The sequence below is a fragment of the Ipomoea nil genome, unplaced genomic scaffold, assembly GCF_001879475.1.
Source record: "Ipomoea nil cultivar Tokyo-kokei standard unplaced genomic scaffold, Asagao_1.1 scaffold0733, whole genome shotgun sequence".
Lineage (NCBI taxonomy): Eukaryota > Viridiplantae > Streptophyta > Magnoliopsida > Solanales > Convolvulaceae > Ipomoea > Ipomoea nil.
In genome coordinates, this window is record NW_017617161.1 from 1 (window position 1) to 11,556 (window position 11,556).

General features: G+C 35.7%; 1 protein-coding gene across 1 annotated transcript; it reads right to left on the bottom strand.

Moving 5' to 3' along the window:
• Window positions 1–6,627: 6,627 nt before the first annotated feature.
• LOC109176693 (zinc finger MYM-type protein 1-like) lies at window positions 6,628–8,843 on the bottom strand. Its single transcript, XM_019326106.1, has 2 exons — window positions 7,409–8,843; window positions 6,628–7,367 (listed from the first exon to the last, which is right to left on the bottom strand). The coding sequence occupies exons 1-2, from the start codon at window positions 8,819–8,821 to the stop codon at window positions 6,648–6,650; spliced, it is 2,133 nt and encodes a 710-aa protein (XP_019181651.1). The 5' UTR covers window positions 8,822–8,843; the 3' UTR covers window positions 6,628–6,647.
• Window positions 8,844–11,556: the final 2,713 nt, after the last annotated feature.

An 11,556-nucleotide genomic window follows, 5' to 3' on the forward strand; every position in this document is an offset into this window, starting at 1 on the left:
ATGCCAACTTTCGTATCATATTTTCCAACACAATAGCCACTTGGGTTCGGCTGGACCGACTGAACCATGGTTTCGGCCTTGGGAGACCGAAACAGAACGCGGCCTGGACCGACTGAACCATGGTTTCGGCCTTGGAGACCGAAACAGAACGCAGCAATGTTTCGGCCTTGGGCCGAAACTTGGTGAAGCTGAAAGTTTCGGCCTGGGGCCGAAATTTGGTGAGGCTGAAGGCCAACAGTCCATTAACTCCAGTTTTGAATTGTGAATTTAATTCTGTTAATGGGGGTTGCTATTTCAGATGTTACACAACGTGTAATTAAGGTCATGATAAATGCTATTAAGTACTCCTCCCCTATATAAGAAGGGGTAGAAGGTAGAAGCTTTACACACTACGAACAAGTAAAAGTGCTCTACACGAAATTAGTTTTCAAGCTTCAAAACCTTCTACTTCTACTCCTTTCTTTAGCCTAACTGTGTTCAAGGCTGTTGCTCTAGTTCGCCGGGTTCGTTCATTTAGGTGCTCAAACGTCGAACCGTAGTGCGTTTTATCCTAGGAAACCTAGGCCACGGCGCTCCTAGCACTTTTGGGAGGTGGCAAATAAGGTTTTAAGGAAAGAGTGGTCTCTTGACTCACGCTAAAAAACCCTTACCCAAACACGAGCCATCATTTCCTTCTTTCGGTTTTGGATTATGCTTCTAAGCAAAAATCCTCCTTTTATGTTATAGTTTGGTTGGAATTATAATATGTGTATTATAAATTCCTTTTGGTTGATATATATTGGTATATCTTTTTCGTAGATATACATATATATACATAACCGTTGGATCCGTTATATATATATATATATATATATATATATATATATATATATATATATATATATATATATATATATATATATATATATTGTGTGTGCATATATGTATTTCGGATAAATATCAAATAATATTTTATATACTTGTGTGTGTATATATAAATATTATTTTACGATATTAAAACGATTTTGGTTCATTATCTCCAACAGTAAATGTATGTACTTGATGGACCTTGATTGCACGATATGGTTTATGGGGCCTTAATCTCCAAGGTACTGATGTGGTCCTCGTATGGCCATGATTGAGATTAGTGGTTTGTTATTTGAGCTTTGCTCATGAGATTGATGGTTTTGTGTTATGATATTGAATGGTACCCTCGTGTACTGAGAGATCGGTGGAAATGTTGGCTGTGTTGGCGTGGGGGAGGGGGGGGGGGGGCAAGGCCCTCGGAAGTACAGGGTGGCACTAGGAGGTAAAGGTTGGAACGGTAATAACGTCGGGGGTAGCTATAAAGTTGGAACTTGGAATTGTGTTCATGTGACATGTAGTTGTCACTATGGCATGTTGTTGCCAATGTGTGTATGTGTTTCTTTGCTATTGAGCATGTCGTGATGTATTCTACTTTGTGATTAGTAGAATACATCTCGAGTTGTATTGTACTGGTTGTATTCTTGTCTTGTTGTTGTCTTGGGATGTTGCTTTCCTTTGTTCCTTTGAGAGTGAAATTGAGTCTTTGCAGTTGACTTTCCTCTATGACTTTTGAACTGATATATACTGTATTCCGTTTCGAAAATGGTTTTGATTTATACTATCTATATATGCTATTTAACGTGTATTGATGGGTTACCAGCAATATTCGCTAACCGGGCGTCGTCCCTTTCTTTATGTTGCTTTACAGGTCTTGAGTAGCTTTGGAGTGCGCGCTAGCTGTTGTTGGATAGTGTAGCTCCGTTAACTATTTTAGTTAGAGTTCTGGGCCTGTGAGCCATGGAATGTTATGATCATGACTTGTATGTTCGTTTAGATTTAGCCTGTGCACCTATAGATGTATAGGTGTGGCATGACATCTCCCGTATTTTGTCTTTTGCTTCCGCGTTACTTTAATCTTGATGAGTAGACTTTGTCTCTTTACTAAGCTTTAAATGTTTTTGAGAATTGTGAAAATCGGGGGTGTTACATAAGGCACATCGTGCTTGTTTAACATTGTGCTTGTTGAGACACGTGCTCCTTGGGCATATCTTGCTTGTTGACATTGTGCTTGTTAAGACATCGTGCTCCTTGGGCACATCTTGCTTGTTGACATCGTTCTTGTTAAGACATCTTGCTCCTTGGGCACATCTTGCTTGTTGACATTGTGCTTGTTCGAATTCTTGACTTGTAAAAAATAAGTCCTTAGGGGAATAAATATCGGGTGTGATCGTTATGAGTAAAAACTTCTACCATTTCGCTGTTATGCTCATCCGATCATTTGTTATAACGCCATTGTTTAATACTTCTTTCCCGAATGAATACTTGTAGGACCAAAATTAATTCTCTAAATTAATTTTGTTCTTCCTGTGGTAGATTTTCCTTTGACTTGATATTCTGGATTATGATGCTTGTACTAGAGACCTAAATTCTAAGGGGATCTAAAGTACATTTGGCTCATCAAAACTTTATTACAAAAATATTCCTATCAATTTCCCCCTTTTTGATGACGCCAAAACCTATACTCAGTCATTTGGCTTGTCTTTAAAAAAAATTATTTTTCAAAAGATTTTATTAAACTTGACATAGCCATGATGAGTTTAACAATTGATTTTGACTCTAGGAAAGGTATTTTTAGCAAAAATTTCCTATTCGCATTTTTTGGATTTTTAATGTTAATCAATTTTGCAATTTTTCCAATTATGCGATTTTTACAAGCTAAGCTAAAATTTTACCTTTCAAGACAAATTAAAATAGCAATAGATAAAATACTATAAGCATCATAATCAGCTAATTTGAGCAAAATATCATAGGAAATTGTTTATGTTCATACTCCAAGTTTGTAGACCAAACAAAAATATTGTGACATCAATTACAAATAACTTAATTATCTTGTTCCTTCTTCCTTCCAACATGCGATTAACGTAATTTTTAACTTCAAGGAAATTTTCACTAATAGCATAGTCTTTGCATACCTGCCCAAGCACATAGTAATTGAAGGCTTCAATAATGTTGTTTCCGGGCAATATACTTTCTTCATACCATATTATGCACTCTTCTAGACTTCTGTCTTCTTGAAGTTCTACATCATTCACTCTGATGTAGTCTCGAAGCACCATGATCATTAGGGACCTTGCATAGCTCTTGATGCGTCTGAAGTTCTGATTTAAAATCCACATGTTTTGATCACTTGGACCACTCTTCTTCATTCCTTTTGGTAGATCATTCAGATTCACCATCTTTGGCATTTTAACTCTGCCATCTCTTGGTGTGGATTCCAAGTAAAGAGCTACTTTGTTGAACCAGTTGTTGTGTTCATGACTTCCTCCTGCATAAATAATATCACGAAATGATCTATTAGTGGTATTAGCACTGCTAGATCCTCCTGGACTGCTTGCATTACCACCAAACCAATACTAATCCTCATTTTCTTCTTGAAGTCGAATATTTTCAGCTTTCAAGTTACTCATTTCATTTAGAGCATTTTGCAATTTTTGTGCCATTTCTTCCTTTTCAAGGATTAACGTATTATTGTGCTCTTTGATTTGAGTATGAGTGGCCATGACCTTTTGACAATCTTCCATAAGACTTTGAAATGATTATTGAGTCTGGAAAGAATTGTCAACTGAACTAAAGGAACTAAAAGAACTAGAAGATACCTCTTCGTCGGTTTCACACGCCATTAGGCATTCCTCATGTTCGGATGTCTTGCCCACTAGACATAGTAGCGCCGTATCTTCTTGTGATGAATCACTCTCATCACTAGATGATTCTTCGGATTCACTTGCTTCTAGCGGATCGCTTATTAGAGCCTTCCGTTTGTCATTTTTGAATTCCTTCTCTTTTGGATTTGTATTCCACCTGTGGAGAGTTAGAAGTATTCAAATTTTTGTTCGCCTTGGGTGTGGACATTCGGCCATAAAGTGTCCAGGCTTTGTACAGTTGTAACAGACATTTGTGTTTTATTCGGTAGATTCTCTTCTTGATCTTCTATTCTCTCGAAAAACATTTCCTTGTGGTGATCCTTTGTTCTTTCGCATGAACTTCTTGAATTTCCTAACAAATAAGGAAAATTGTTCGTTAGATAAAAAATCATTATTTCCTACAGACCTTGATGTGGATGGTTGTTCGGCCATCAGTGCGGATGTTCGTTCATCGCGTTCTTCTTCGACTCGTGTCTTCATTTCGAACTTATACGCCTTAAGATCACTAAAGAGTTTATCCGTAGATAATGTCCTTAGATCTCTATGGTCGCGCATTGCGGTCACCTTCATATCCCAACTTGTAGGTAGTCCGCGTAACACTTTGAGCGATATTTCCTTCTGGGTAATGGTCTTTCCCAGATCCATGATTTCTCCAAGGATTTTGATTAATCGAGCTTCCATGCCGGTGATGCTTTCATTCGGTAGCATTTTGAAATCTTCGAACCTCTTTATGGCGATGGTTAGTTTGTTGTCTTTTTCTTGTTCGTCGCCTTCACCGATACGATAAGTGTATCCCATATTTCTTTTGCTGTGGTACACTTTCGAATCTTTGGGAATATGGTGTCATCTACGGCCTTGAACAAAATATCTTTGGCTATGTTGTCCAAATTATTTCGTCCTCTATCTTCACTTGTCCACTCCATTTTTGGCTTTGGAACATATTTTGGAGCATTTGGAGTTAGTGCCGCGGCGGTGTTAACTTCCATGATTTGGATAGGACCATTTGTGATGACTTCCCACATTTCGTCATTTAGAGCAGATAAGTGCACCTGCATTCGAATTTTCCAATCATCAAATTTGTTAAGTGAGAAAAGCAGATTTTGAGCGAGAACCATATCTCTCTTCATCTTGAAGATTTTGAGATCTATCTATCCGTCAAAATTGACTCAAATAGACAACTGCTCTGATAACACTTGTTGGTCCCGAAAGGGTGGCGAGAAGTCTAGAGGGGGGGGGGTGAATAGACTTCCCTAACTTTTTCAACTATCTTCAAAAACACACAAGGCAAATAACACTTTGGTAATTTCAACTCAAAGTAACAAGCATCAACAAGATAAACAACTTAGAGTGTGCAGTGGAATATATAACGGTAAAGTGTTATGCTTAATTGTGCAGTGCTCAAAGAGAGATTCTAAACATGCAACACGTTAGAAACACTTGATATAGCTCAAAGATGATGTACGTAAAGTTTGGCTTGCATGCAAACGTGGGAACTATCAAACCCAGACAGATAAAGATATGCGATAAATCGTAATTGGGTTAGTTCGCAGTTAGAATAAGCATGCATAAAATATATGAGCAGTAAGTAAATAGAGAGAGAGAGATTTTTAGTGGTTCGGAGATGGTGTAATTCTCCTACTCCACTCTTCTCCTTTCACTTCAAGGAGGAAATTCACTATTCTTCGATCACCCAGATACAATAGTGAATAAGTGTCCACCGACACTTCTCCGAGAGCTTCGCATAAAGCTACACTCCTCCAAGGTTTTTCGCAAGATCCTCTTGTTACTCCGCCTTCCCGAGTACTTCGCACCAAGCTGTACTCCTACACCACGAGAACTACGCACAAAGCTACGCTCTCACGGGGTTTTCACAAGCTCCTCTTGTTACTCTGCCCTTTACACCGAGTGTTACGCACAAAGCTACACTCAACCAGGGTTTTTCACTCTCTCTAGTTACTCCGCCCTCTTTCTACACTCAGTAGAGAAGTTTACAAAGAGATAAAAGTTTTCTCTCACTCAGACTTGAATTCTATCGTATATAGCTCAATATATTGCTTCTTGGTTGATTTCAATATTGCTTGCTTTTCTCTTGCTTGTATATCTTAATTTTTCAGCCGTTGTTCAAGTTTTGAATTCGTATTTTTCTTCAAGTCTGCTTGGGCAATTTATAGCCAATGAAAGCTATTTGCCCGTTGATCAACTTTCGATCTCGATCGTCCATCTTCGTATGTAGTTGATCAAAATAAAATTGTCAACTTGATCTGAAATATTAGGTAGAAGTCTTTTTGCCTTTTGTCAGATGATTTGAATATTTTGCTCGTTGCCGTGTCTTGAATTTTGTAGCCTTCAGAATTTGAATAAGATCGGCGCGGCAAGCTTGACATTTCTTGTCATTCATAAATGTTCTGACATATCATGTTGATCAAATAATTTATCTGCTGATTCTTGCTTGAGTATGAAGCAATATCTCCGTGAATCAGCCTCCTTCGAGCGTCTCCGGTTCCACCGTAAAAATTGATGTTCAGATGAAAATATATCAGTTTTGATTTCCTTATGTAAACACTTCATAGTGAGATGCTATGTTTCGATTTTTTTACTCGGTCCACCATACTTGGTGTGTTTCTTCTCCAATACGGCTTGCTTAGTCTCCCATACGGTGCTACTTAGTCACTTAAGACCATTTGGCATAGCTTACACGCGTATCATCCAAATCTTCTAGCATGGTTCTTGGCAGTGCCGTTTTTTAGTTTTTTGTGGCCCTGTGCTCCTAAATAAATGAGGCCCTACGGTCTCTATCAAAAGTATAAGCGCAATATTTAAAATCAATATCGTTAAATATATGATTTTTATTTATATATGATTTTCAATATAAAGAAGAAAAATTCAAACAACTTTATTTATTATAAATAAAATTCTAACATAATGCAAATTAGAGATCTTTTATTTAAAAACAGATGTTCTTCTAGCATTCTTTGATGCAAATTCATCAATCAACTCTTCATAATCTACTTTATCCAAAAGATCATTTTCAATAGATATCATTGCTAATCCGTTAAGCCGTTCTTGTGACATTGTAGAGCGTAAGTAGGACTTCAACAATTTCAACTTGGAAAAACTTCTTTCTGCAGATGCAACAGTAACAGGAATAGTTAATAAAATTCTGTATGCAATAACTGCATTAGGATAACAATCAAACAATTCCAAATCTTTCAAAATTTCAATGGGTCCTAGTTTTTCATTAACATACAACTCTCTTCTTAGTTTTAACTCCACATACAACTCATCTCCATTAATATCCGAATGTCCATTATGCTTAAGAGAATTTTCAAGACGACTACAGGAAGACTTCAAACTCATATCATCTAAAGAACTTAACCTGTCAGAATTAAACAAGAAACCAAATATTTTCTCATACTCTTGAAATTGCTCAAACCTACTTTTAAGAGAAACAACAGCTTGATCAACAATGAAAAAAAAATAATTAACTCTAAATGAATCTTCTGCAGATAATGAAACTTCTAATGATGCATTTGAATTTTCATCGAATTGTTTTTTTCTACGGATTTCACGTCTCTTAGGAAAAACGGGGTCTATATCCATTTTAATAGCAATTTCCTTAGCAGAATCCAAGGCATCATTAAAACCACTTTCTCTATATTTCTCAAAAAAGAAATCAATTCCTCAATTTTTTCGAAAGCAACATCAATAAGCATGTCTTTGGATTGCAAGTACTTGCTAACAAAATTAATACGATACAATATATGAAACCATATTACTATAGCCACCAAAAATTCAAAATCACCAAGTTCATTTGTTGCTAGAGATTTAGCTTCACTTCTTACTAAGGAATCACTATCAACATCTGCAACTTGGAGTAAAGCCTCTCGTATTTCTACCATTTGAAATCTTATGGCTTGAACACTCTCAACACGACTCTCCCAACGAGTGAAAGATAATGACTTAAGAGTTAAACCATGTACATTATCTTTCAAAATACCCCATCTCTTGGTAGATTTTGCAAAAATTGTATATATACGTTGTATGACTCCAAAAAAATCTTTTGCTTTACTACAAGCATTTGCCATATCACATAAAACTAAATTAAGACTATGACAACCACATGGAGTATAAAAAGCTCTAGGATTTTCATCTAAAAGTCTTTTTTGCACACCTTGATGTTTACCCTTCATATTTGACCCATTATCATAACCTTGTCCACGTATATCAAAAATATTAAGATTAAGAAGATGCAATTCATTTTGCAAAGTACTAAAAAGACCTAGTCCAGTTGAATCATTCACATTCAAAAATCCTAAAAAAGACTCCTCAATATTAACTTGATGTGTAGAGACATCAACATATCTTATTATTAATGACATTTGTTCATTGTGGCTAATATCAGGAGTACAATCAAGTATTACAGAAAAGTATTTTGCTTGCTTTATTTTTTTTAATATTTCAGATTTCATCGAGGAAGCAAGCAAAGATATTAATTCATTTTGAATGCTATGACCAAGATAATGAAAGTAAATTTCTTCATTTTTAATACGCCTAACATGTTCTTGGATAATAGGGTCAAATTCGGCCACCATCTCAACTAAGCCTAAAAAATTTCCATTGCCATTTTGATACAATTTTTCATTAGTACCCCGAAAGGCTAAATTACGTTTGCCAAGAAACTTAACAAAAGAAATAATTCTTAACAAAACTCTTTTCCAATGATCTTTCTCCTTTTTAATTAATCCTTGAGCAACTTTGTCAATGGTTTGATTTTTCTTAAACCTTTGACGCAAATCATACCAAGTCGTCATATTTTTAATATGCTCCATACATGTCTCATGTTCTCTAAGTCTTTCACCAATATGAGCCCAATCATTGAAACCTTCATTTGTTAATTGACCTCTACCAATACCATTTTTAAAGATTTTGCAACAAAAACAAAAAACTCTATCAAGCTCTTTTGAGTAAACTAACCATTCTCTATCACATTTTTCGCCATTTGATAAGACCCTAGTATACAAATTTGCATTAAATTGCCTAGAAAACTTATCTTTAGGACCTTTTACAATAGAATTATCTCTCTTAGGACCATTGATTACTAATAAATCAATCATTTTCGAATCAAGTCCATCCCAATTTCTTGATCAAAAATATCACAATTGTTAGTTTCATATAAAGCATCTGCATCATCATCATTGTTGGGTGAATTATTCATTTTTTCATTCTCTACTTGATCAATATTTTCAATATTAATATGCACATTGTTACCATTTTCAACATTAGTATCATGATTATCCACATTGTTTTCATTATCAACATCAACACCAACATTTGGATTTTCAGAAAAAATTTGTGGTGTTTTAATTATAAACTTATCTAATGCTCCTCTTTGTAATTGTTGTAACTCTTCATTTTTTTTTTGTTTCTTACGTTTTTCATAACCAGATTCATATTTCCTAATGCGGGAGCCATAATATGCAATTCACAGATTCAGCAATTGAAATCAAAGTTATCAAACAACAATATTCTAACAAAGAGGCAAGGAGCAATCACATTACACATATAACATATAAAATTAAAAATTAAAAATTTAAAGTTAAAAAGGATTGAAACAACCTGATTGAAAAGTCCTTATTTTTTGTTTATTGTCTTGGTCGGTTACTGCCTTACTGCCGTCACGCCGACCAGCACAGCAGCACTCCCGCCTCTCCCCGTCTCCCGGTAACAAGCCAACACCGAGTACACCGCCACAGAATCTATAATATCTACAACAAGACTTGCAAAAAGTGCCAAAATGCATAATAAATTTGATTAAAACAATTTTTCAAAAAAAAAATGATTAAAACAATTTTTCAAAAAAAAATTGATTAAAACAAAACGCAGAATAAATTTATTATGATTGCTGAGTTGCTTACCAGTGAGTCAGTGACCAGAAGGGGCAGAACCGCATAAGGAAGAAGGCAAGAAGCCAGAACTCCAGAGTCCAGAGTCCAGAAAAGCGCAGAATCCAATAAGTCCAGAGTCCAGAGTTCGTATTGCCTTGCCGGCGTGATAACTATTAACTAATAATGATATATATGATTTAAAAACAAAGATGCAAATAAGGAGGAAACGCCCAGGTTTAAGATTGAAGACTTCACCGCTTCCAGTCTTCCCGATTCCGTATTTCCGTGAATCCGTGCAGAATTGTCGAAGAAGACTAGAAGAATAAGAAGAGTAGAAGACTAAGATGAAATTCGTGGAGTGTGCAGCCTTTGCCGGAAACGCAGAAGTGTGGACGTCGAAGAAGACTAGAAGAGTAGAAGACTAAGATGAATTGAACTCTGAATCTCTGAACTTATTCCTCTCAATCCTCTACGGCCCTGCCAATCATGAATCGGCAAAGAAGACAAAGAAACATCGGGAAACAACATTATTGATTACTCAATTAATTCTTTCATAAATTTTAATTAACGTTGGAGAAAACTGATCGTTTAATTGTAAAAAAAAAAAAAAATTTGTTTAATTAACGGAGAAAACTGATCAGTTTATTCCTCAGAATTTTTTTTTTTAATTTGTGAGGTATATTAGGTATACTACTATACTGGCCTCTAAAATTTGGGGGCCCTCTAAAACTGGGGGCCCTGTGCGGTAGCCCAGCTTGCACAGCCCCAAATCCGGCCCTGGTTCTTGGTGACTTATCCGCATCATAATTGTGTTAAGCCATAATCCGCTTAACTTCTTCAAATAAATTATGATGTTCCAGACTTGTACATGGGTTGCATGATATGGGTGCACCATACTATGTAGACCTAAACTGACTCAAATAGAATAAAAGTGGGGACTACTTGATTTTTCAAAAATACATTCGGCTCATCAAAATTCACAATTTATTCCGAAGAATAAGTATTTACAAATAAGAGTATTATACGATGGATTCGACACTCAACTTTGAAAATTAAAATAGTATAGGATTTTATTAAGAACTTGACATTTTCGTAACAAATTTGCAACGTGTAAAGTTTGCAAACTACATACGAATTGGAGATGCGAGTTATCGATACCCGTACCTCTCGCATGCGAAGCGAGCGCTCTACCATATGAGCTACATCCCCATAATTAATAATGTTTTTTTTTTTAAATATCCCTAATCTATAAAGCAAAAAGAATTTCAAATTTTAAAAAATTATACAATTTGATTATACACTCGGCATTTTTGAAACAAATTTGCACTACTGTAAAGCTTGCAAATAATATAAACAATTGGAAATGCATGGAAGTCCTGTAAATCTCACATGCTAAGCGAGAGCTCTACCATCTGAGCTACATGCCGTAGTGGTAAATATAGTATTAAATGTCTATAGTTTAGAAAACACGATTTGATTTCACACTCGACATTTTTGAACCGTGTATAAAGCTTGCAGGTCACATCGGAATATGAGATGTTTTTGTAACAAATTTGCACTCATGTTAAGCTTTCAAATTACATAGGCAACACTCGACATTTTTGTAACAAATTTGCACTCATGTAAAGCTTTCAAATTATATAGGCAACACTCGACATGCGGTATAAATCCCCGTACCTCTCACATGCAAAGCGAGCACTCTACATCTGAGCTACATCCCATAATGCAAATTACTTCATTAAATATCTATAATTTAGAAAAGAAAAAGCATTTAAAAATAAGAGTATTATGCGATTGATTCGACACTCAACTTTGAAAATTAAAATAGTATAGGATTTTATTCAGAACATGACATTTTCGTATCAAATTTGATGCGTGTAATGTTTGCAGACTATATAGGAATTGAAGATGCAGGGCATCTATCCCCGTACATCTCGCATGCAAAGCAAGCGCTCTACCATAAG